Source organism: Camelus dromedarius, chromosome 9 (assembly GCF_036321535.1).
Source record: "Camelus dromedarius isolate mCamDro1 chromosome 9, mCamDro1.pat, whole genome shotgun sequence".
NCBI classification, from domain to species: domain Eukaryota; kingdom Metazoa; phylum Chordata; class Mammalia; order Artiodactyla; family Camelidae; genus Camelus; species Camelus dromedarius.
In genome coordinates this window covers 14,258,847-14,284,370 of record NC_087444.1, presented here as the reverse complement: position 1 = coordinate 14,284,370, position 25,524 = coordinate 14,258,847, and the positions used below count along the sequence as shown (strand labels likewise).

Genomic DNA, 25,524 nt, shown 5'->3' with positions numbered 1-25,524 from the left:
CTGGGAGTTCGAGATTTATAGATACTGACAGGTATATATAAAATAGATAAACAAGTCTATACTGTATAGCACAGGGAAATATAGTCAAGATCTTGTAGTAGCTCATGGTGAAAAAGAACATGAAAACGAATATACGTATATTCATGTATGACAGAAAAAGTGTGCTGTACACCAGAAATGGACACATTGTAAACTGACTATAACTCAATAAAAAAAATTTTTTTTAAATAAAAATATGAACAGGGTAGCCATGGCGACTAATGCTACTACCACTAACCTGTTGTAGCTGCTCCCTCTAGGTAATGGTTGTTCTGTGGGGAGCTGGGGTGGGGAGCTGAAACTCTGAGTTGGGGCTGAAGGGCAGCACAGCCCTGGCTAAGTGTTAAGAAAATGTACTGGACTGATTGCTTTCCTTCTCCGCGGCTCTCCTCGAGGCTCCAAGTCTCCGTGGCCTCAGGCAACCCACATCTCTTCTTCGGGGTGGTAGGGTTTTCTTGAGGCAGGGACTCCTCAAAATTCACTGTCACCGGATAAGGTTCACACTTAGTGAATGCATTGTCAGCCTTCTTTGTTTGAACTTGCCTTTACAGTAGTGGATAGCAGTCCCGTTCCACAACCTGGCATTTAAACTCCCCAGATCAGGCCTTTTTGTCTATCTGGCCGGCTGAGAGGCACCAGGGTCTGGAATGAGCCTTAAAAGAGGACTCTGGAAACTAGTTCTGATTGTCATTCATTCATTCAACAGACAGTGATTGCACAGTCTGTGCACTTGACGCCGTGACTGGGCACTATTCTTAAATCACGGCTGTTGTCTTCAAATAGCATACAAACCAGTGCAGGAGATAGGATACTGGACAAATAAACATACTGAATAACATGAAATCACACCAGAAGGAAGAAGAATTACTAAATTAGATCAAATTTTGCAAAATGGAAACAATATAACAATGTTAGTTCCTGGAAAAGGACCTGAAGTATGAATGGATATCCTTGACTTTTGCTAGATTCTGTTTTGTCTTATGATGACAACAAAGTAGATTTTTTTTAACCTTTTAATGTTTGGATTCTGTGAAGCCAAGTTTCCCATTAAAGGGAAATGCTTTCAAGATGCATTGTAAATGCTCATTTTTGTAAATTAATCATGATTATTTTGGGAAAAGAACAGTTTGTTCTTTGAAGACAAAAATAAAGGTGTTTTTGGTTAAAAAATAAAAAAAATAAAAATATGAACAGGGCTGAACAGGGTATACCAGGTCCTCAGGGCAGGGTCTACTGAGGGGAGTGAGGTCATTTTAGGAGGTGACAGTGTCACCTTCCCCTGGAAGTCATTTGGACAAGGCTTGATGCTCCTCAGGAGGCTGGAATAGGAGGTTCTCTGCTTAACTCCCTAAGATTCTTCCGATCATTGGATTCTGAAGCTCATACTTAAGCTAGCCTTAGGAATCCTCCCAGGTTCAGAGGTCTCTTCTGGAAGCTGGGGGTCTGAGGAAGGGGAGGAGCTTACTGTCTCATGAAACGTGGTCCTCTGGAAGGCCCAGGTGAAGCTCATGGTAGCATTCTCCTCGATGATGTAGGTATAGGACTGTTTGCCTTTAGAACCTTTCCATGTCTCCACAGGAGTGTTGGTCCTCGAATTCACACCCTGAACCCAAGAGAGGCAAGTGAAGAAGGCAAGATGGCTGGGTGGCTGGTGTGGGAGAGGGTGCCCACAGTGCTGCCATCCTGGGGGCCATCACAATTGGTCAGACCCATATTAAATGGTGAAGTCCCAGACAGTCAGGTCCATGGGGCAGAGGGGACCAACCCTCCCAAATAGTCCTTGGAAGCCCCAAAGCGGGCAAAGAAAGGAAGACATACCACCATGAAGTAAAGCTCGCAGTTCACAGAACAGATGGTCTCAAAGACAAACGTGATCCTGGCCATCTCTTTATTCTCTGTGTCTGCCATCACTGATTGTGGAGGTCTGTGGGGCAGAAATCGGAAGTCAGTTCCAGAGGCCAGGCAGTGGTTATTGAAGAACCCAGATGGCAGCAAAGGGTCTGCTGGGGGCAGATTAAGTTCTGAGTATGCTGGAAAGAGCACGGACTAAGTCCAACTCTGCCACCCTAGCTGCGTGACCTAGACCTAGACAAAATGTAGTTTCCTCGTTTGTAAAAGGGATGTGATAGTATCTTTCTTATTTACCACCTATCATTGTGGTGAGATTGAAAGGCATATGAGACGTGGAAGTGCTTTATAAAATGCTGTATGGCCTTGCTGGCAGAGTGTGGTGTCCAGACCCACTGAATCAGAATCTGTGCGTTAACATGACTCCAGGTGATTCATATGCTCATTAAAGTTTGAGAAGCACCACTATCATAATATGTCAATTGTCCACATTTGCTCAGCAGCGCACCTCCCAGGATAGTGAGGGTTTTGCCTAGGTCAAATGAGCAGATACTTCAACTTGTAATTTCTTTAGTAAAGTTCTCAGACTGGTCCTTCTTTTATGAAAGAGAGAGCCATGCCCAGTGGGTAAGGATGGGGGTGGGGTGGGTGGGTGAGGAAGTGCTTTACTACTGTAACCAGATTTCCAAATTGAAAAGTACTTTGGCAAATGTTCCCTCTCAAAAGTCTAAAAAGTTTGCTCACCTCATGAACATGGAATAAGCTGTTCAGCTCTGAGTAATGTAAGTTAAGGGAAGGGAAACTAACACCTTTTGAGCAACTACCGTGGGCTGAGCGCTGCGCAGGGATGGAAAGGAGGGAGCTTGAAAGAGGGAAGGGAGAAGCCAGACTGGCAATAAGCAAGCCCATTCGTGGTTCCCCCTCATCTTTAAAGCAGATGTAGCCAGAAGACGTCACTTGGGCTTTGGAAATCCATTTATGGCTTTTCTTTCAGCTTTTGCCATTTTCTTGAAATCTGAGGACCTCCAGGTCCCAGCTGCTGTCTACACAGCTGTGCTAACCAATGGGCTCAACCTGAGCTAGCCCAGAATCACAGACTGTCAATCCCTCTTGTTTTACAGACGAGGAGCCTAAAGCCTACAGGGGAATAGTGGCTTTCCCAAGTTCACAGAGCTAGTCAGTGGCAAAGTTCAAGTGCCCTGTGTTCTAGTCCAGTGCTCCTTCCATGGAACCACCTGCTTGTAGTTTTTGGGTTTTTTTGTTTTTTTAGTGGCAAACAAGTTGCTTATTGTCCTAGGTCTTCTTGGGACATGGAGGCAAATAAGACAATAAGAACAATCCCTCCTAATCTTCTTGCACCAAATAAAGATGAACTGTCTATGTGCACGTCTGGCTTTATGTTTTACAGTTTTTTAAAAAAAATCTTATCTCATGCTGTGAGGAGGAAGAATTCGAGTAGCGTGTGGCTAAATGATGGGAGAAGCTAGATGGGATGAGAAAGCAGTAGGCAAATCAGCCTGGGGAGCAGCTAGGAACGAGTGTTAGCGTTCAGGGTGACTCTGTCAGACCATTACCCTGGTCTCCTCTGCTCTGAACCGACACTTCCGCAAGCCAGAAGCCCTCTCCTCTACAACACTCCAAGCTGTGTGGGACTTGGATGTGGCTGAGGTTGGCATGGGCTTCCCCTTAGCTTTGCATTTCTCACCTAAATCCCGGCACAACCAGGGTGAGAATCATGAAGTCATTGTCTGAGGCTCCAACAGCTGTATAAATGTGGTCATCAGCCACCTCCCAGCCTGGAAAAGGAGAGGGAGGAGTTAATACTGAGCAGTCTTGGGTGCAGGGCAGACTTGCACTCAGATGACACTCTGGAAGGGTGATAACACCATCCTTTGAGATGTCCAGAACTACCACGGAACACGGACCAAGTTACTCTTCTGGTTACTTTGGTCAAAGGCTCTGAAACTCTCAGAGCAAGATCTTTGGAGCATGTGCACGTTGTTTCTAGTTCTGTTTTTGTCTCAAAAACTAAGGTTTGGTAGAATTATGTCCATAAGGAGTAGAGCATTCAGGGGAATGCATGGCCTGATTAGCTGGGTTTTTTCCAGACATCACTGCTATGAGGAGACATGAGGTGGGAAGAGCCCCTGTGGCAGGGCAGCGAGCTGAGAGCTCCTGGTCGGGGAGGCGATTACCTGTCATGCCCTTGTACTCAAAGTTGATCCCGCTGAGGACAGTCGTTTCCATGTTTGTGGGCAGCGTGTTCCACCATTTGTATTCGAACCCCACGGCAGGTTCAGTCCCCGCTGGGCAGTGGCTACAATCTGGGGGAGCCATAAGATCCCCGCATTCAGCAGGAAGGCTGCAGCCACCCTGCCTGGAGCTGCTGTTACACAGACAAGTGGCAACAGCGGTGGGCAGCCCCACAAGGGTGGGGCTGCGCACAACTGCACAGTTAAATCAAGCTGACTCGAGAACACTCTGACAGTGTATGTCAACACTGACCCTTCATTCCAATATCCTAGCTAGCCTGCATGCCCGTCAAATGATTCATTTCAAAGCTTAAATGTATCTTCTAGGCTGATACACATAGCGCATATTATTTCTCACATCATTATCAGCAAATGCATTCACAACGGTGGACACACAAATCCCCCAATTCCTCTTTGCAGAGTGGCTTACAAGTTCTATTCGTGTCAAGATGGCCATCCTAGCTCCCCGAACCTTCTAGTTAGCACCACTGCCACGTGGTGGAAGCCTCTGTTGTGAGGATGAGGTCCCTTCAGGACTGAGTCACATTTGCAGTTGGAATGAGGAGGAAGGCAGGCGGTTCTAGGTGTGGCTCGGACCTACAGACCCGGCCCACTTGATGGCTCCTCCCCTGAACTTAGTCCTCAGAGGTGGCCTGGCCCACACTGCTTCCCTGGGACGGACAGACGCCGTATTCAGCTGACACTCTGCGCCCATGCGGCCCGCCCACATGAGTGGTGTGAGAAGGGATGTGCGGCAGGGAGTGGGGCAGGAGGGGGGTTACCGGAGCCATTGGAGTAAGAGCCATAAGGGCAGGGCTCGCAGGCGCTGCTGTTGGTCTTGAAGAAGCCTGGGTTGCAGGGCGGGCAGCGGGTCTTCCCGCCAGAGGCGGGCAGCCTCACCGCCCCCTCCAGATCTTCGCTGCAGACTTTCGGCTGGGCCCATTTGTACATGAGCTGCGTCTGCAGAAACAAAGCACGGCTGCCTGTGTGGGAGCAGCACATCTTCAGGAATCTGCGTGGAAGGTGGGGGGCCCTGGGCTCTGGTGTAAGCTCCAGCAGGGTGGGGAACTTTGTTTTGGTCACCGATGTATGGCAGGCACCTAGCCCAGTGCCAAGCACACGGCGGTGCATCATAAATACCTGCTGGAGAATGTTGACTGGATGAAGAGAGAGAGACCTGAAGAGGACTTGTGTGTCCGAGGGAATGGGGGGACCAGCTGTCTCTAGAGAAAGCTCTGATTCCAGTGTAGACTCTTATCACTACCAGTGTCACAGGACAAGCAGCTGGTGAAGATCCCAGAACACAAAAAGGCATGGAGTTGGCTCACGTAAGCCCTGAGGAAAGAAGGGTGGCTAAGGCGTCCCAATTTGTCTTCCAAGTGTTTGCTGTGCTTTCTCATGTATTCAGTAGACATTTATAGAAAGTCTAATACATTTCTGTGCCAGACCTGGTGACTCAGAGATGACTGACCGGGCCCCTGACCTCAAGGAGCTCACCGTCTAACAAGGGCACTAATCACACAGTAACAATCCCCATGGGGGTACAGACACGGCATTCTCTAGAACATCAAGGCAAGAGGAACAATCGTCAAAGAATAGAAATTTGCAGTTATAAGGCCAGGAAGTTCTGGGGATCTATGGTACAGCACAGTGATTAGAGTTAGTCAGACTGTATCATATACTCGAGAGTTGCTAAGAGAGTAGATCTTAAACATTCTCACCACCATAAAGAAATGGTCATTATGTGACCCAATGGAGGTGTTAGCTAACTCTGTGGTGGTCATCATTTTGCAATATGTAAGTGTATCGAATCAACACATTGTACACCTTAAACTTACGTAATGTTATGTGTCAATTATATTTCAAAAAACTGAGGGGGATAATAGGCAAGGGGACTGGTCAACCAGGTCAGCAGGCAAGAGAAGCATTGTGTCTGTCAGTTACTAGGGCCGCCCCGAGGCTTTTGCTGGAGGCACTGGATAGAGCAGAGGAGATGGACTGCAGGAGGCCCCAGCAAGTCAGGGGTGAGGTTGGACAGCTTCCTGTGTGGTCCTCGGGCAAGTCAGAGACAAAAGGATTGCCCTGGAGTGGTGCCAGAAATGCTCTGTGCAGCATACTGTACGTGTGAAAAGGTGGGTGAATTAGGTATCTGTCCACTTTATTCAGGATAAGAAATGACAAGGTCTTAAAAGGAGCCCATGCTGCCTTCATTGAAGTTGAGCCCTGAACAGACAACTCCTCCCCTGCTCAGCTCAGCCTTCCTCTGAGCAGAACAGAGGCAACCTCAGCCAATGGCTGGAGCCCCAGACTAGTGCTCTAACCTCATCTCCCCCGACTTGTCCCCTCGGGTCTCATAGAGAGAAGGTCTGGGAGCAGGCAGATTGGCCTGGGCTGATTCTTGGAGCAGCACACTCAGCAGCCCCAAAGGGTAGGCCATTCCCGCCCTGAGAATGAAGAACAGCACAGGCCTCAGAGGGGATTACAGGAGTCGTTCAAGGTGTGTCCCTTGATTTTAAAATACAGCTTAGAAGACAAAGTGAAATCATGAGACAGAGCAGAACCAGTGTGGATCTGAGGCACGAAACTTCTGTAAGGGGCTCCTCACCACGTCCCACATCTACTGCAGGGGCTCCTCCCTGAGCTGTGCTTTGCCTGGGCTGCAGTGAGGGTACAATGGCTCTGGCCCCACCCAGAATTTAAAGGTCCCCCGAGGTGGTCAGGGGAGGGAGACACCCAGGCTTACAGGCATCAGAGCACATAACAGATCTAGAAGGCTTGGTCTAAGCCAGGAGGGGAAGGAATAGGGCCGAAGGAAGCAAAGACAGCCACAGTCAGACACATGTTATGTCCTGGAGGGAGAAGAGGAGCAGGATGGTCCTCATTTAATTAGTGAGTCGACTGAAGCCAAGAAAATGACAATAATTTTTACAAGGTCATACAGAACACCAGACACTACAGAGGTCTGTGGGGCAACTGACGAGATATATCATCTTGCTTGGCTGCTAGGGAAGGTGACGGAGTAAGAGATGACTATGAAAACAATCATCATTAAGGACTAGAGTTTATTCCATGCTTAATTAGCAAAAAGAGAATTTAGCCAGCCGTCCAGCCAGCAAACATTTATACATCCTAAGCCAAGCACATGCTTAGGGCTAAATGATGCAGAATTCCTGACTCCTGTTTTCCTAAGGGGCTTTGCATTAGGGATACAGACAGTTCCTCCAGAATATCTAAAATCTCAGACAGATCCCTCCACTTATGCCCTGGAGCCATCCCTGCTCACTGACTGCTGTTCCTCGATGTCACAGGCGCACACCCATCTCCGCTACTCCGGCTGTGCCCACTGGACAGTGGTGTGGCTCTGGCTCCCCCTGACCTCACTCAGGCCTCTGCTCCAAGGTCACCTTCTCAGAAAGGTCATCCCTACCCTCTCTAAGAGAGCTCTGTCATGTGCTATCTCCTGATCCTGTTTTACGTTTTTCTTCTTACCACTTATTACCATCCAACTTATTATATACCCATTTGTTGTTTATCTGTTGTCTCTGCCTTCACTCGCTCCCTAACAAGAATTAAGCTCTGTGGGAGTAGATGTTCCCTTGGTTCCGTGAACTGCTGCAAACCTAGTGCCCAGCACAGTCACTGGATGTAGATGGGAACAAATGACCTCCTCTGAAAGGCCGTCCCTGGCCCTCATTCCCTTTCTGCGTTCCCCCAGTGCCCTGCACACCCTTCTTGTCCCCTCCGCACTGGACCGTGAGCCCTCTGAGGGCAGGAGCCGGTCTTACTCATCTCTGACCAGCCCCCCAACTGGAGCACGATGCCGGCACAGCAGCTGGTACCCAAAAATGCCTGCTGACTGGATGGCAGAGCAGACTACAAAGGGAAGTCTTTCTGAGGCAGAAAGCCTGCGGGGGAAGAGGGAGCCGGCAGAGACTGAACAAGTCAGGCCATTCTCCAGTGAGCCAGGAAGCAGGAGTCATCCCCTCGGCCAACCCGCCAGACCAGGGCCGAGGGGACAAGTCTGACAGATTCCATGAGGAAATAAGAATGCATGGACAGGCAGTCACTGCCCAGGGGGCAAAGCAAATTGAAGAAACCAAGCAAAAGAAAATGAAAGCGTGTTTTTTTTTTTTTTTTTGAAGCAGAGCGTATGTGAATAAGCAGAAGAACAAATGTGGCAAAAACAGTTTCTGACCTGAAATGAATGACCTCATTTTGCCTCCCCACTGGCCCCAGGGGCACTGAGGGGGCCTGTGGGGTTTTCTCGGGTGCCAGCTTCAGGGACCTCTGGAGCTTTTAATCTGGCAAAGCCAAAGGAGTGGGCAAAGGGGCCCCAAGAGCATGCTACCCACCTTTCCTTTGGCATCACAGGCCGTGTGGGTGAAGAAGTAATCTCTGTCCGTGCAGGCTGGCCGCACTTGGCAGGTGGCGGATCCTTTTTCTAAATGGCAGAAGCAAGGACAAATGTTTTAAAGTCACATAAAGAAGCAGAGCTCTTGATCACTTGCTCACGACGCTGTGACGCCCAAGACCCTGGAGGGCAGCGCAGCACAGATATCGTGGAAAGCAGCAAGTTCTGCACACCCACCTTCCCTTTGCCTGAATGGCATCATTTCCAGTCCCTAAAGCCCTGCTCAGGCACCCTCTCCCTGGTGCTGATGAGAAACCACTGGATCCACCCTGTGGAGCAGGGCAAGGAAAGGTGGATGGGCCAAGACCAGCCAGGAAGGAGGTAGCCAGAAGGACCATCTTGCAGGTTAACCACCACCAGCCCAATTCCCTGAAATGCTGCATCTTCCAGGTGCCTCAGAATCCTGACTGTGCTGGTGGTATTTCTACTCCTGAAGGGTTGAAGCAAAACATAGGAAAGCATAGGACAGTGCCTTCATCCTCTTATTCCAATTCTTTCTCTGAATTTTCTCTTACTATATGCCTAGAAGGCCTTCCGCCTTTTGATTTCCCCTTCTTCGTGAGCCATCCTACACGGATAAGGTGATGGTTTCCTCCAACTCTTTCCACCTTCTCCACTCCCAGGCATCATAGCACCATCTCTAACCCTTGACTGTACTTAATGAAAAAAGTTATTAACTATCATTTTATTTATTTTACTCTCTGTATGTTCTTATATCGAGGTTAGTTCTGCTTTAACCCTATGAGCCCCTGGACGGCAAGAACTATGTCAATGAATCGCTCTTTAAAGCAATGGATTTCACTTTTATTGAATTACAAACCCTTTTGGGAATTTGAAAAAAAAAAGACCTCTTTCTTGTATCCTGAAAAATATACGCAATTCATGCAAATAACTTTTTTTTTTAATTTTCAGGGAATTAATTTTCTCCAGAATAAAAACCTTTGCTTTACAGAGTGCCAGTACAATACTGCCACCAGTACTACTGTCACCACTATGTCTCATATGAATATTGTGTCACCCTCAGTTAAGCAGATGATAATGGTGAGACTGCCTCTCTTTGTACATTACCTGACAGGCTGTTTGGTAGAGTGGAATGATATTTTAAGTCAGACAGGTCTGGGTTTGGATCCCACTTAATCATTTAGTAGCTGTGTCACTTTAGGCAAGTTACTTAACCTCTCTGAGCCTTGGTGCCCTGATTTGTAGAGCAGGAATAATAACATCTACCTTGCTGGAACGAGCACACACCTGATACATTGTTAAGTAGGAACTTGCTAAATGCTGGTAACTATTATCACTTGGGTCTGTGGGAATTATTTTTATTTGGTAACTGTCATGGGATTTTTAATAAGGATTACAAGTCTCCTGTCTCTTCCAGTTAAGGCTTATTTCTCAGCTGATCCCTTCTTCTTCCCAAAGCATCAAATGAGTCGCTAGATCAGAGACTCTCCTAATTACCTGCCTTGTTGGCCTGCACTGAGGAGTTTCCTCAGTCACACATTTCCATACATCTTCTGTCCCCATCTTATTAGCCTGGGAAAGAGGGAGCTGCTGGCTGAGAAACAGCTGGGGTCTTTTCAGCTCATTTACTTGGTTAACAAGCAAAGGCCTGTTTCAACATAGAGGGATCCAGGGACTCCTGGTTTTGACAGACTTGGCCAGGAGAAATTTGGGGGGAGATGCTGAAAATATGCCAATCCCCAGGACCTCGCATGTTCGATCTAGCACATTGCAAGTTACATGTTAGAAGCTGTGTTCCATTCCACACAAGGACCTTTCTCTGCTTGTCAAATATTTGCTCAGCCTGACCCCCCCAGCTCCAGGTTTTGGCAAAAATCGCCCAGCTGTTTACACACTGACAACTGCTAAGCTGGTTTTAATAAATGATTAATCCAAATGCTGAGACAGACCTCACTTCCCTAGCTCAGGTTTCCTCAAGGTGTTGAAGTTGGAGACTAGTCTATTTTGAGTGATCCACCTAGACGTCTTATGAGAAAGTGACAAGTGATTCCTGTAGGATTGGCCCTGGGCAAAACTGTAAGAAGATAAAGTTTATCTTGTGGGCTCCAGCTCCTCTTTCTGCGCCTTCCTCCTCCTTTCAGTAGCTTCTCCCTGCCTCCGGAAGTACAGCATTCTTGTTCTGATCCTTTTTATTGAAGGAAAACATTTCCTTTGAGGATTTCAGCACATAATGAACACGAGGCCCAGCTCATACACCACCTCAGGCTCTGGGCAAACCCCTTAACCTCTCTGAGTTTCTCTTTCATTTATAAATGGGGAAATCATTCCTGAACTAGGCTATGAGTTAACAAGTGAGATAATGTTTTATAAATTATAAAGTACCATACAAGTGACTTATTATTTTTGTTACCTATGCCCAGAGTGTTTACACATTAGAAGAAGACTGCTGGGACAAGCTTTAATGTAAATGAATTTATAAAATTAGTGCTTACTACATGCCAGGCATGTCTAAATCCTTTACCTGCTTTAATCAATCCACACAATGACACTATGAGGGAGTAGGATTATTGTCATTCCCATTCTGCAGATGAGGAAACTGAGGCACAGACGAATAACTTGCCCAAGGTGGCATAGCTAGTAAGAGGTGGAGCAGGGATTTGAACCTTATTGATTTTGCTCTTAAACCCTGTGCTATTCTATTAGGAAATGAGTCCCTAATATTAAACATAACACAGAGGAATTAACCCAAATGATCAAATTTAAGCTATCAATGAGAAAGGTGCTCTCAGTCAAGACTTTGTCCTTGACATCTCCACCCCGATCAGCTCCTTGGTCTAGGTCCTGGATACTAGCAATGGCCCCTGCTGCATAATCTTCCGACTGTGGCCCCTGCCTCCAGCTCTTCCCTTCCTCAACCATTTTCCAAACAGCAACCAGAGTGGTCTTTCAAAATCACAAGCCAGATCATGTCCTTCCCCAGTTTTAAATTCTTCAATGGCTTCCACTACTGATAGGGACAAATCCCAACTCTGTAGCAATGACACAGAAGGGTTCATCCATAATCTGTTCCCTACCCACCTATTAGCCTTAGAGACTAATTCTCTCCAAGTAAGCTCCAGCCACACTGAGTTACTCCTGGATCCCTGAGACTTCTGGCCTCGGCTCACATTTCTTCTGGAACATCCTGCCCCCATCAAATCCTCAACTCATTTTTCAAGACTCAGCTCATCTTTCAAGACCACAGCTCGTGAAGCCTTTCCTCCCCCCACAGAAAGGACTGACCACTTCTCTTTTTTGCTTCCACCACACACTACCCTCAGGACTCTCATCCCAGCACCTCCTGCACCATGGAGTTCTTACACTTGGTGTTTCTATAACTGTTTCCACTTCTGACACAAGCTGGAGGGCAGACACCAGCTGCAACCCTAGCATCAGGCCCAAGCCCTGGCACCTCGTGGGCACTCAGAATATATCTGCAAGTGAATGACTAAATGGTCACAGGGTGGTGACCATCTATGTACCTTCCATCATAGGCTCACATGAGACTCTCTCTGCACTTTTCCAGCCTCCAACTGACCCTGTCTTCTGGAAGAGTCAAGTCCCAAAGAAATCTGCCTCTCTTTGTACCCCACGCTGACCATAATCTTCATTGTGAAAACTCACTTTCCAGTCAAAGGGGGTGGATTAGGAAACTTATGGCAAAAGAATAGATTTCAAGAACTCAGATTCCCAATCTAACACTTTCACATTAGCTCTCTGGATAAAAATCAGTTTACATAGATCAAAACACTTGTAGGCAGTTTTTCTAGAACCATCTTGCCATTTAAACCCTGTCCCACGGTGGAGCTGGAAAGGAAGCTGGAGAAAAAGACTAACAAAGACTGTCATTGATAGAGCAGGGAAGAGAAATAAGAAATTCAAGCGGAAAAACAGGAATTTAGACATTTAGACTTACAGATAAAAACTTGCCCCAAGATCTAAACATTTCTATTCTTGCTGAAAACTACACTCGTTTGGCAAGATCTGTGTAGATAAATAAGACTTTTGTTTTAGGAACAGTGTAGAAATAAGCAGTTCACAAGGTCAATGGTTGGTCTTGGCTGAGCAAACATGGACTGTAACACCTGTGTGAAGGCGGGTGTGTCTGTGTAGGGATGGGGGCGTCTGCTTGAGAGAGGGCCTTGAGCTGGGTTTGTACTTAGCTCTGTGCAAAAAGAGCAAAATGGAATACTTATGGGCATTTGCAGGGGATGGGAGGAGACACTTTCTCTCTCTCTACTTGTTTGTTTCAGAACCTGTCTTGAAGATCGGTCCCTGTGCCAACCACTGGACTGCCTGAGCAGAGGCCCTCTGGGGCCACTGTCCATCTTACATCAGAGCCCTGCTGCCCCCAAGACCCTCTCAAGTGACCAGATCCCGTTTCTCAAGTTGGGATGTTTCGGGATGCTATCCAGGGACGGCAGAGATAGGCTGTTTCCAGCTGTCCTCTTATTTTCCCTTAGAGCAGTTGTTTTCAAGCTGTGTTCCAAGGAACTCTGGATGTCCTGGAAAGGCTTGCTTTGAATTCAATGGATGCTTTGAATTCAATGGATATAAATATACCTTCTGTCTTTAGCCCCTGCTATCAGAATGTTCTGCTCATCAATACAATCCCATGGCTTTTCTAAACTAACTTTGATAATAGTTGTTATAAATTAAACTATATACATTTACACCTCTTTTATCTACTATATACATTATAATTATAATCTTGTTTTCATTAAAATACAAAAAACGTCCTTGCCCCTCCCTGCTCCCCCCAAAAAACCATTGCAACCCTCTTCCCAAGCTTTCCTAATCCGTCTAACCCTGACTGCGTTTTATTTTTGCCCTGGTGCCTTGCAGTTTTTGCTGTCTAATATACTATATAATTTATTATGTAGTTATTATAGTTATTATTTATTATCTGTCTTTCCCTCACCAGAACCTAAGTTCCATGAAGACAGGGACCCTCGTCTATTCTGCTCGCTGATGTGTTCTAGACATCTAAAACAGGGTCTGGCAGATAGTAGAGGCTCAATAAATACTTATCGAATGATTTCATTTGAAGGATGATTAGTTGGCAGGGCTCTTCCAGTGCCCAGAAAGCAAGGGCTTAAGAATTATCATCTTCAAATCTGAAAATATATGTATATATGTATGTATATGTATAACTGAATCGCTTTGCTGTACACCTGAAACTAACATTGTAAATCAGCTACACCTCAATAAAAAAAAAAAATTTTTTTAAAGAATTATTGTCTTCAGCTTGGCCAAAAGGATGGCTCTGCTTCCTGTTTCTCTCTCTGTGTATGTTGGTACCTCCCCCGCCAAACTCTTCCCACCCTCAGAAACATCACCTGAATATTTGTCAGGGTCACACTGGTGGCAGGTAGTTTCTCCCTTACTGGAATAAGAGTTAGCTGGGCAAAGTTTGCAGAAAGAGGAGCCCTGCTTGTCTGCGTACGTGCCGGGTTTGCAGGGGAAGCATTCTGAAGTGTAGGCCACTCCTAGGGAGGAAGAAAAACATAGAAAAGCAAGGAGCCTGGAGCAGTGAGCCTGGAGACTGAGCCTCCTGGGAACTAACCCCACCCTCCCTGCAGAGTCACGAGGCCCAGAAGTCAGCAGCAGACCCCAGACCCAACCCCGCTCTCTGCTCTCCGTACCTGTTATGGCGATGTTTCTCACCAGCACAGGCTTGGAAACTTTGGACCACACTGAGAAGGCTGTGGTTCTCCAATAGAGGACATTATTGCCTCGATTTAGCTCGACCTAAAAACCACAAACAGGAAGAGTTCGTTCAGTCACAGAGACAGATGTTGCTAATCCATTGCATTAGCCTCTCGTTGGAAAGTCTCCTCTTGCAGTCTGCAGGGCAGGGCCCATTCTGCTGCTCTCCCTCAGCTTCCCTAGCTCTGCCCTTCCTCCCATCTTGGCGTAGCCCCTCTCTCCTTCTACGTCTTCTCTTAAAACCTTCCCATGCCCTCTCCCACTTCTCCCTCAGTCACCTTATACCATGAGCATCTCTGAGACTGATGAAGGGACCTGAAGGTACTGACAACAGGATGACTGAAACTCCCTCATTCTCTGTGCTATTTATCCATGACCCATCCCCAGAAGACTTGGCCCTTAAAGCTGGAAAGCTGCTCATCCTTGAGGTCAAGCCATAGAAGCAAGTCAGTCCACACCCAGGTTCTGTCAGCTCAATAGGAGAGAAACCAGAGCATCCTCATCATGTCAGACCTCTGCTTTCTAGGGAGAGGAGAGTGGAGGCCCAGACTGGGAGGAAGCACTCTTTGAAGGAAAGGTACCTGGTCCCTTTTCTGGGGTCTCCAGGGAGCAGGCTGGTATGATACTCACACTGTGGAATTCCCATCCTTTCTCTGTAGTTTTCATCCACCTGGAGTCATCTGCATTGGGCTGGCACTGGTCATTTTGAACCTGAGGCAGCAGGAATTTGAGATCAGAGTCTTAGCTTTCTAAGGAAATGAGTTCCTTACCCTATGATGCACCAGCCCCTCCACATGGTCCTTCTTATGGGGGAAGAGTCGCCCATTTCCTCTAGGGACTGAGCTCAGAACTCATGAGCCTTGAAGTAGGGCAGGAGCTAGTTATACACACAAACTGTCAGTGCATTGACCCCAAAGAAATAATGTGTAACTCAGAGCTGCTACATGCTGTTTTCATGTCTGAACAGGGTGAAACACCAAGAATCTCTCAGATTCTACTCTTCCCCCCAGGGTCCTGTGATTTTCTGTCTTTATCTGTGCCTCTTGAAGCCTCAGCTCATTTTGCCCACAGTTCTCTCCAGAGGAAAAACAACGGTGGAAACTTCCCAAGCAGGACTATGCGTGTGATTGCTGTAAAGGAATCTGAACTTGGAGAGCGTTTGCCTCCCACCCTCCCCCTTGGCCAGGGGCTCACAAAAAACTCGAAGATGATGCTGGAGTCTGGGTAGTAGTACTCAAAGTTAACAGTGCCAGACTGCTTCAGGTTGACGGCGTACATCAGCGTGGCTGTACATTCGTCCGTGTTGGAGGAGATGTAGTCGCCCAGAGGAACCCACTTGGACCTGTAAGGGAACGGAAAACAAGTTCACTGTCACAAGCCAAGCCCACCAGGATTTGGCCGATATGCAAGTCTCATGTCCTGCCAGGTCTCTGAGGAATTCTGGATCTGTGATTCAAAAGCGAAAGCTTATACCTGAAAATGCTCAGTAAGGAATGACCTCCAGATCAAGGCGCCTGGAGGTACAGCCAAGAGGAAGACAGGTAGATGTTCCCCCACATTACATGGAGCTACCCAGAGGAGAGACAGGTGAGGCTGGGGCAGGGGAGATAGATAACATTTATTGGTTGCTTACTTTCTCCCAGGTATTGAACTACATGTTCTACATTCCTGATTTCATCAGTAGGAGGAAGTGCAATTTTTCCCCCATTTAATGGATGATAAAACTGAGGCTTGGTGAGTACCTTGCTCAGTATCATGCAGCCAGCAAGTGAAAGGGCTGAGATTTAAACCCAGGTTCGCATAACTTAAAGCTGTCAAAGAATGTTTACATACAACTATTCTTCAGAACTCAGAAATCCATCTGGTCTAATTCCCACCCCACCCCCCTTTTTTTTTTGGAACTGTCCACTTTTACACACCACAAGGAACTGGTTTTATGGGAAGAGGGAAGGCGTATCGGTTTCATTTTCTGAATATCTCTCTACTCTGCCTACCCTGCCCAAGGGCTCTACCTGCTCCTCCCCCAACCCCCCTCAGCTCAGAACTGGCCCCAACTCACCTCCCTATATCCAGTCCTGCCTCCTCCCATTCATTCTCCACAGTGTGGCTGGAGAGATCCTCCAGGACAAAAATCTGACCATGTCACTTCCCTGCTTGAAACCCTGTGACTTCCTGTTGCCCTTAGGATTGAGTACAAACCCTTCGCCCACTCTCTGTACTCCAGAGAAGTACGAATTTCTTTCAATTCCTCTGCCAAACTTTCTCTCACCCCTGAGTCTTCCCACACACTGTTCCCTCCTCCTAGAACAAACTTCCCCCTCCTTCCTTCTGGTTAATTCCTATTTGTGTCTCAGAATAAATGTCACCTAACCTGAGAAGTCCTCCTTGACCCCTTAACCTGTCTCAGCTCTCATGGTTTCCCTTCCCATAACCACAGTCCTACTGCATTTCACTTAAACATGTTATGAAATATTGAAGGCCCACTGCCCTGCCTAAGAAATGCAATACAGCAGAAGCCTTGGTGTATGCTTGGCTCACCTCAACCCCCTTTGCATCACACATTTCTTTCCCCATTGCCAAGGACCTACTTTCCTGAATCTGGTACTTAGGATGTCGATGTGGCTCTCGGCCCTTTACTAATTACGCATGTGTCTCTGAACAGCATAGTGCATGATAGTGCTTCCCGTGTTTTTCCACGTTATGCCAATGATATCATACTAGTGTATTCTGAAACTTGCTTCTTTTTCTTCAACAAGTATAATGATTGTGGAATTCATCCATCTTCACACATGAATAAAACGTCTTTCATTTTCACTAGTATATAATACTGCTTTATATGGTTCACCAAGATTTATTTATGCATTACTTGTTGATGGACATTTAGATTGTTTCCAATTTTTTTTGTCATTGTGCACACTCTGTTAGGAACGTTCTTGTGCCTGTCTCCTTATACACACATCTGAGCTGAAAGCCTGGGAGTGGAACTGCTGGGTCAGAGGGTATGTGAACCTCCAAGTTCACCAGCCACTGCCACGTTGTGCTCCAAAGTGGTTGTTATCAACTATGCCGACCGGTCATGCAAGAGAGCTTCTGTTGCTCCCCGTCCTCCCCACATTTGAAGTGGTCAGATGTTTAAATTGTTGCCAATATGATATGGTGGGAGATAGTGTCTCACTGGGCTTTAAATCTTATTTCCTTGATTATTAGTGAGGTTGAGCATCTTTTCTTAGTTTATTTGCAATTTGGTTTCCTCTTCTGATCATACTTTAATTTTTTAATTGCTTGTCTTCCTGGCTGCCTTGTAGATGCTGTGAGGGCAGAGACCGAACTTAACTTGTTCACTACTGTCTCCCCAGCACCAAGCCCTGGGCCTGGTGCATAGGAAGGCGTCAGGGTACTGAACAGATGCATGCAGGAAATGGGTGATCGAAGACAGTCCCACTGTTCCACTGTTCTGCCTGAGACCAGCCCAGGTCTCCACTTATTACTAACAGTCAGCTAAGGGGACCTCAAGTTAGTCCACTGGTTTCCCCCTGTGTTTGTCAGAATAACATGGTACTTCCAGCTCTTCGATAGTTAGTATTCTTCTCAAATGGAAGTATATCCAAAATACCTAGGCTGAGCTCATCCAGGATACCCAGCTAACCTAATGGTATCGATTTCTTCTCAGTAGAACAGACAGCACTTAATGCTGACGCCCTCCACGGTATCTGCTATAAATATCTCCTGAAGGCGGATGAATAATTAAGAGGATGCCATAAGTGGGTTACATCTGCAAAATGCATCACAATTCTGATTTTCATCAGCGCTGTCCCTGGTGAAGATCATTTCATGTTCAATAATAACATGTCTTGATTGATTTCCAGTGCCAGGCATCACTCCAAATCTTTCCAAGTATCATCTCATTTCATCCTTACCACAGCCTATAAGAAGAGTACCATGTTTATCAGCAGTTTTTAGGATGGTGGCTGGAGCATAGTAAGCAAGGAGGAGAGGTACTTGAGAGAGGCTGGAAGAATGGGCAGAGGGCAGAAGCCAGGTCAGGCAGAGCCCTGCAGGATATAAGGTATTGGATTTTATTCCAAGAGCAATAGGAATCCATAGAATCCAGGGTTTTGAGCAGGAAAGTACCGTGACTGGGTTTGTGTTTAATATCAGCCTGGCTGCTGAGTGGACAGCGGCCTGGAGGAGGCTGGGGGTAGAAGCGGAGACCAGCTGGGAGGTACTAGAGGCAGAACAGGCAGGAGTAATGCTGGCTGGAGCTGGGCTGGAGGCAGTGGGCGTGGACTCAGGCAAACACACAGGAGAGCAGGAAAGCCAGACTCGATACCAGCTCAGTTACTGCCTTTCGTGGGGGCAGTGGGGAAATCACAAAACTTTCAAGGTGGCCATTGCTGCTCCATCTCTGCAGAGAAGAAACATCCTTTCCCCCGCCCAGGGGGATGCCTTCATCCCAGGGATGTCCTGGGAGGCCTTCAGACCTAGGCCCTGAAGCAGTCTGTGCTGTGGAAACACAAGCTGTTATAAACGGGCCCGCATCCTGCCTTTCTGAGAGATAATGATTTCTGGACTGTCATTGCAGTCCCCAGAGAGAGAGAGAGAGAGAGAAATCTTTCCTTCACGCAGGTGGGAACTGACTGAGTGAGCCAGGCCTGCACCTTGTCCAGGGTCAGCCACATTATCTATCAGGACTAAAATGGGCACTGGTTGCCTTAATCACACGGTCTGTCTCCTTCCAGCTTGAATCTTCTCTGGCTTTATCTCTGCTGCCAGTGTTGACATGCTAATGATTTTGGTTCATAATATTGAACTCTGAAATAAATTAAAGGGGGACTATTAAAGGCCTGCTGCCTGGTTCAGACAATGGTGCCTCTAAGAGATTTAAGCATAGGAATGGGAGGCATTGCTCCCACCTTTAGAAATCCAGGTGTAATACAATTATTAACTCCTTTTTATCCTTCTGGCTGCTTGGGTATAAAAGAAACTTTCATGTACTCTTCTCCTGTATTCACCTTCTTCTTTTACTTTTTTTAAAATGCCTATGAATATGTTTAAGGCATTTTTTATTTTTAACACCTTTATTATGGTATGATTGCTGTACAGTAAACTACACATATTTCAGATGTACAATTTGATAAATTTTGACAGATGTGTACACCCATGAAGCTACCACCACAATCAAGATCCCCAAAAATTCCATCACCCCCCAGGATTTCTCCTGCAGTCTTTGTCAATATTTAACAAAGAGCAGTGAAAAATTGTCTTTTACATCTAGGCATTCCCCCTACTTTTCCTCTCTAGACCCAATACTGCCTTGCATGCACTAGATGTTATTTAAAGGTGGCAGCATGGGGCAGTGGCAAGCTTGGGACTGGGTGTGAATTCCAGTCTCCTCAGTTGTAAGCTGGGTAGCAAAGGACAAGTCACTTAACCTCTCTGAGCCTCCAGGTCTTCATGTGTGTGATGGGAACAATAATACCTATTTCACCTTCACAAGGGTTCGTGTGAGGACTATAGAAAGTACCACATGGAAAGCACCCAGAAGAGCGCCTGAACTATAGAAGGTACGTTATTTACTTCCTATCCCTGGAATCAAACATCTAAAGATTTGCTAAGGATAACTCCCAGTTCGCTAAGCACCCTGGGCTGAGCTTTTCAGTTACAGAAAAGATCTGAGCAAGAGAATTTTCTGGTCACCGGGGTCTCAAAGGGTTTGGAAGATCTCAGCCACCACTGACCAAAGCTCTGGTCCTACGTTATCCCCCCAAACCCATAAACTCAGGTTTAGCAGACCAGTTTTAGAACCCAGCACCAAAAGCCAGAAAGATACCCAATGCTTTGCACATTGTGTTGCAGTCAAGTTGAGGAAGTTTATTGGCTGATCTAAAATTCCATGGTAGAAAGCCAACTGGATTTTGTTTTAAACAGACTGGGCCATTTAACCCTTGTTCCTCTAATCCACCTCTCTATTTCTCCGTGTTTTTCACCTGTCACAAATGCCTGTCAGTCACTGGTAAGCTTAGGTCTGCAAGGTTGGGCTGAGGTGGACATGGCGTTGGAAAGCCCAGTGGGGCCCTGCTCCAGCCCTCACCCCCACAGCTTGGCTCCCTCAACCCCATCCTTCCTGCGCAGCCAGAAAAGCAGGAGAGGAGGCTGTGGAGTGCTCCCTGCAGCCCCTTAACAAGCATGTGGAGCAGGGAGGTGAGGGAAGGCGTGGCGAGTGGAGAGGGGCAACTCACGAAGTGCAGTTCTCCTTGGATTCAGTGATGCTGTCCTCGATCTCCATGTTGGTTGAGAGGCTGGCAAAGCCATGGGGCAGCTCGTCCCACTCGTCGAACCGGATGCCTGTGCCAAGGGAGTAGCGGCCCTCAGCGCATGGCTTACATGACTGGTCCTTCATGTCCAGAAACTCCCCGGCTTTGCAAGAGAAGGCTGGAACACAGAGCAGGGACAAGGGTGTGGTGGTGAGGTCAACTGCCGCCCAAGAGGATGGGTTGGTTGTGGGCATCCTAAAGGGAGGAGCAGAGAATGGAGTTCTAGGAGTCTGACCCACTAAGATTTAGAGCCATGGTGCATCTTGTATGATTCCATTTATATGGGATGCCCAGAACAGGCAAATCCATAGGGACAGAAAGTAGACTTGTGGTGATGGGGTGTTGGGGGAGGGAGTACGGGGGAGAGATCACTAATGGGCATGATGTTTCTTTGCAGGAGTGATGAAAATGTTCTGAGACTAGATAGTGGTGATGATTATGCAACTCTGTGAATATTCTAAAAACCACTGAATTTTATACCTTAAAGGGGTGAATCTTATGTAAATTATATCTCAATAAAGCTGTTATTTAAAAAAAAAGATTTAGGGCTTTGTTTCAGGACGTTCGGCTTGCCCTGGTCAATCTCATTTCCTAAACCAGTAGCGTCGGCCATTCTGAGGTCTCTCCAATGAAGAGGGTACCATGATCTCATGCTGACTCCTCTGAATGGGGCCTGGCCCTTCAGCCTTGAATCTCCCCCTGGAGTCTCTGGCTTCTGTCTCCTCCTTTCTTGTGCCACTACCACCATGCTAGTTGGGATTCTTGTGACCTGTTACCTCAACCACTGCAACGTCCTCCTAACTAGTTCCCTGTTTCTTGTCTTGGCTCATTCTGTGGTCAGAAGTATCTTTCCAAAACATTGATATGTATTTAAAAAATAATCAGGAACACCCCCACCTGTGCCTTTTGGTTACAGAATTAAGCTCTCAGCCTGGCGTTCAAAGTCTTCCACAATTTTCCCCCAACCCAACTTTCCAGCTAAATCTCTGGCTGCAGATCTTTCTCCACCCCACTCCCATCTGTCCCCTTCCCTGTGTTGCTTCCACCCCAGGCCACATGCTCTTTCCTGAATGTGTCTGGCGTTCTTCCGCCTCCAAACTTCTGCTCCGTGGTTTTCCCAGCTGTTTCTTATCCTTAAGCATCCAAAACTCCCATTCTTTTTCATCTCATATTAACACATCATATTGATGTGTGCCTCCCAGTAGGCTCTGAGCTCCTCCAGGACGGTGGCTCAACAACTGGCACGGACATAGCAGGGGATCCAGGAAGTTTGGCTGAAGAAATGGATGGATGAACCGACGTTTGCTCCTCCCACCAGAATGTACACTTCTGAAGGCAGAGATTGTGTCTTATTTATCTTTGTGGTTCACGTAGCAGGTGCACATAGTGCTCAATAACGTTGGCCACGTTTACTGAAGATGGCTCATTTGTTTCCATTAGCCACACCTCAGTTCTACTCAGATCGTGGCAGTATCCATTCATTGATTTGTATTTGTCCGCTCACCTACTGAACCAGGCACTATGCTAAGCTCATTGTAGACTTTAAATGCTCTCGGTCTCCTTTCCAAATCTTCAGGCATTCCTTGATTCTAGTCCCTGTCTTTTACTGCCATCCCCTTTGCACTTCTCAAAAGAACAGCACAGGGGAAATAGGCAATGGGAGAAAAGCTGCGGCTAGAGTCCCAGGGGCCGGGGTGCGGAGCTGAGGCAAGTCACTGCCCTTCTGGTGGAATGGTCGGCTCTGTGGCCAGGGAAGATTCTTGGCCCCTGAAGGGACGCCTAGTGCATTTCAAAGGTCTGTCTCTGCGAGAACTCATCTTCCTTAGTTTCTTTTTCAAGAATGACTGCAAATCACAATCTTTCCTAATGAGTGCTTGTGGCCGGTGAGTGTAGATTGGAGAGAAAACCACAGGCAAAAAAGAAAATGTTTGCAAACAGAAAAAATATCTAAGTGGTGCACAGCTGGAATTTTTACTTGCTCTCCTGATGGGATTTAAATTCTAAAATAAAATAAAAGTAAATTGAGATACCCGGTTTGCCTCCACGAAATAACATTTCTGCCCCAAATCTCAACAGGGTTGGGGATGGGGACTAACTGGGGGAAAGATCTGATTCCTTAGCCGCAGGGTCAGGAAGCGCCTAACTTGGAAGGCAGGAGGCTTGGGGCAGAGGCCAAAGCTGCGAGGCAGCACTGCTTACAGCACTCGGTGCCCTTGACGGGGTCAGGGAGGCTGGTGCACAGGCCCGGGGTGTGCGGCACGGCGACCCTCCACCTGGAACCCGTGCTGTCACACGCGGTGTACTCATAGTGGTACTCAGACTGCAGGGGAGAGAAGAGTGGGCAAAATGCACATTAGCAATGGCCAGACATTAACAGCTTCCCACCCACTTCCTGCTCAGCGCAATGGCTACCGACACCCATCACCACAGTCACAGGCCCTGGGGCCCCGGCAGGTAGTAAGGCACTATGGAGCCCGAGTGACTATTATCAAGCACACGCAGGAGCTACGATTATTTGGATCATTCCTCTTAACTGGCCATGGTCTAGTTCCTAGAATTTCCTTTTTTTTTTTCATGACTGTCTTTGCTGTTGCGTATAAATAATGTCCTCATAGGCCAGAGGGATGTGGGAAGGTAACTAAAGATCGGGCTAGAAACAGGTGGAATTTTTCTTGTCCCAAATTGCATTATTTATGAGCAAGGACTGGTCTATGGAATATTTACAAAGGATTGTTGCAGAAGCTGTATTTCTATTTCCCTGATTTCCTTATGTTTTTCATGCTCCCTTCTACCCAGAAAAACCATGAATTTCCACCTCAAGTTTTATGAAAGCGTCATATATACATATTTAGCCCAGGCAGGTGATGGGCTGTCAACATGTGAGCCTATGAACGCCTAATTTCTCTGTGCTATGAAAACTCACAGATCAGTTGCTTTACCTGAACTAAGAATAAACTGAATGACAGCAACAAAACAGCCAAGTCAAGCATTAAATAAAACAACAAGAGCCACAACAAAAACCATAGAAAGTACCACGTGGGAAAAAGAAAGCACAACAGACACGCCAAATACCCTCAAATACCCTCTTTAATCTTGTAATAAACAACAGACCACAGAATTAATGTGCTTTTGGCTCTGACAAGTATTTTACAATTCTCACTTACTAAAAACTATATTCAAGCCATAAAGTACTTTGTATCACTGTCTCCATAAGAAAAATAGAATTAACGTCCCCCTTCAGCCCATATGAAAGGATGATTGCATAACATGTATAAATGCAAGGAACTGAGGCTGAAATTGAGACCATTTGAAGTTGGCTAATCTAAGAATGCACCAGAACCAAAAGGAGAAATCTTTACTTTTTGGAAGGGGAAAGCAGACTGCATTTCATCTCTTCTAAGATGCATATTTCTTTTAAAAAATGCATATTTCTTTCACATTGTAACACCTGTGAAGTCAAGGTGTGGCTTATAACTGACACAATGAGGAAGCATCGTGTCATGTTTTAACCGATGGAGCTTTTCCTTTCTTTTTGGTCCATAAAAACAAAGAAACAAACAAACAAAAAAACCCCAAAACACTAAGAAACTGGAAAAATATATATGTATGTATATATATGCATAACTCAGTTCTTTTGCTGTACACTTGAAACTAACATTGTAAATTGATTACCCTTCAATAAAAAATAAGAATTAAAAAAAACCTGGTGTGTCTTAGAACCAGTAGAATCTCAGACTTGTGGAAATACGGTAAACATGTTGTTTCTTGATTTGTAGTTTCAGAAACTTAGGATGATGAGAGGACAATTTTAGAGTTCTGTTTTTATTTCCTCTATTGTAAATATTTATCAAATATATATTGCCTGCCCAGCACCTCGAGGTACTAGATGTAGTGCCTGGTACGGCTCAGGACAGCAACGCATAAACTTGGCGCTTTAATCCAGACGGAGAAGATGCAGAGGAGACGGGGGAATTGTGAGCCTGACTTCTGATGAGAAGCTTTGGCTTTGGTTTAGATGTCAGTGTCATCTAGGAAAGAAAGAACATCTGGGTGGGAATTCTTTGTGCCCTTGGGCTGCCATTTCTCTGGGTCTGTTTTCCTGTTAATTCCACTCTTTACTTTATCCCAGAAGACTCTGTGGATAAATAGGGCAACTACACACATATCAATTCCAGGTCTAAAAATGATACTCTCCGAAAGGTTTTGCTGCAAGAAAGAGGGGTAAAATCCACAGTATGTAAATTAAATGGAGAATCGAGTGAACCAGGCAGAAATAATTCAATGTTCTGCCTGTGAACATAATTATGCCTGTCATTTGCACAGTGCTTTTCCAGTTCCCAAGCACCATCCCATTTGCTCTTCAGACTCCCCAGAAGGCAAGCAGAGCAGGGGTTGTTTCCTCTACCGTACAGATGAGAAAACACTCCCCACGGGGTGAGATTGCCCAAGATCACAAAGCTGGTAAGTCACTGAGCTAGAACCCGGGCCTTCCCACCAGGAATCCTCCACCCTCCCATCAAACACAGACTCACACTGGGCCAAATTCAACAGCCAAATCTAAAAATTAAATAAGACAATGTTGGTTGTCTGCCAGCAGCCAGGCTCACTTCTGAGTCCTGAGAATTGGTGTTAAAACATTTCGTCTGTTTGAGCGGATCATTTCCGTCACTCTGACTGTATTTGGCCCCCTGGAGACACATGGGCCATGTCCGCTTTGCATCATCGTTTATTTGGCAATCCCTGGGGCCCACTCGGGTGGGAGGTTTGCTGGGAAAATGGTGGTTCCGAGCCTTAGAAAATTTCCTTTTCAATATGTGCTAATTTACTTCACCGTCACTTGAGGATATTTGCAGCCTCTAATGCGCTGGCTCTGCTGCAGCTGTTTCAAATCTGAATTACACTTCGCAATCTCGCCGTCCAAGACAGGCTTAGACAGACAAATCAGAGCTGT

General features: G+C 46.5%; 1 protein-coding gene across 1 annotated transcript in view; it reads right to left on the bottom strand.

Moving 5' to 3' along the window:
• The window catches only part of ELAPOR1 (endosome-lysosome associated apoptosis and autophagy regulator 1), a 60,566-nt gene that overhangs the window by 9,190 nt on the left and 25,852 nt on the right, over positions 1 to 25,524 (bottom strand). Inside the window, exons 2-13 of the mRNA XM_010975896.3 lie at positions 22,773 to 22,893; positions 20,499 to 20,691; positions 15,454 to 15,601; positions 14,890 to 14,970; positions 14,196 to 14,301; positions 13,890 to 14,039; positions 8,492 to 8,580; positions 4,922 to 5,099; positions 4,083 to 4,211; positions 3,593 to 3,683; positions 1,858 to 1,963; positions 1,505 to 1,642 (exon numbers count right to left, since the gene is read on the bottom strand). Of these exons, the coding sequence (XP_010974198.1) occupies positions 1,505 to 1,642; positions 1,858 to 1,963; positions 3,593 to 3,683; positions 4,083 to 4,211; positions 4,922 to 5,099; positions 8,492 to 8,580; positions 13,890 to 14,039; positions 14,196 to 14,301; positions 14,890 to 14,970; positions 15,454 to 15,601; positions 20,499 to 20,691; positions 22,773 to 22,893 (1,530 nt within the window). The remainder of the gene's footprint in view (positions 1 to 1,504; positions 1,643 to 1,857; positions 1,964 to 3,592; positions 3,684 to 4,082; positions 4,212 to 4,921; positions 5,100 to 8,491; positions 8,581 to 13,889; positions 14,040 to 14,195; positions 14,302 to 14,889; positions 14,971 to 15,453; positions 15,602 to 20,498; positions 20,692 to 22,772; positions 22,894 to 25,524) is intronic.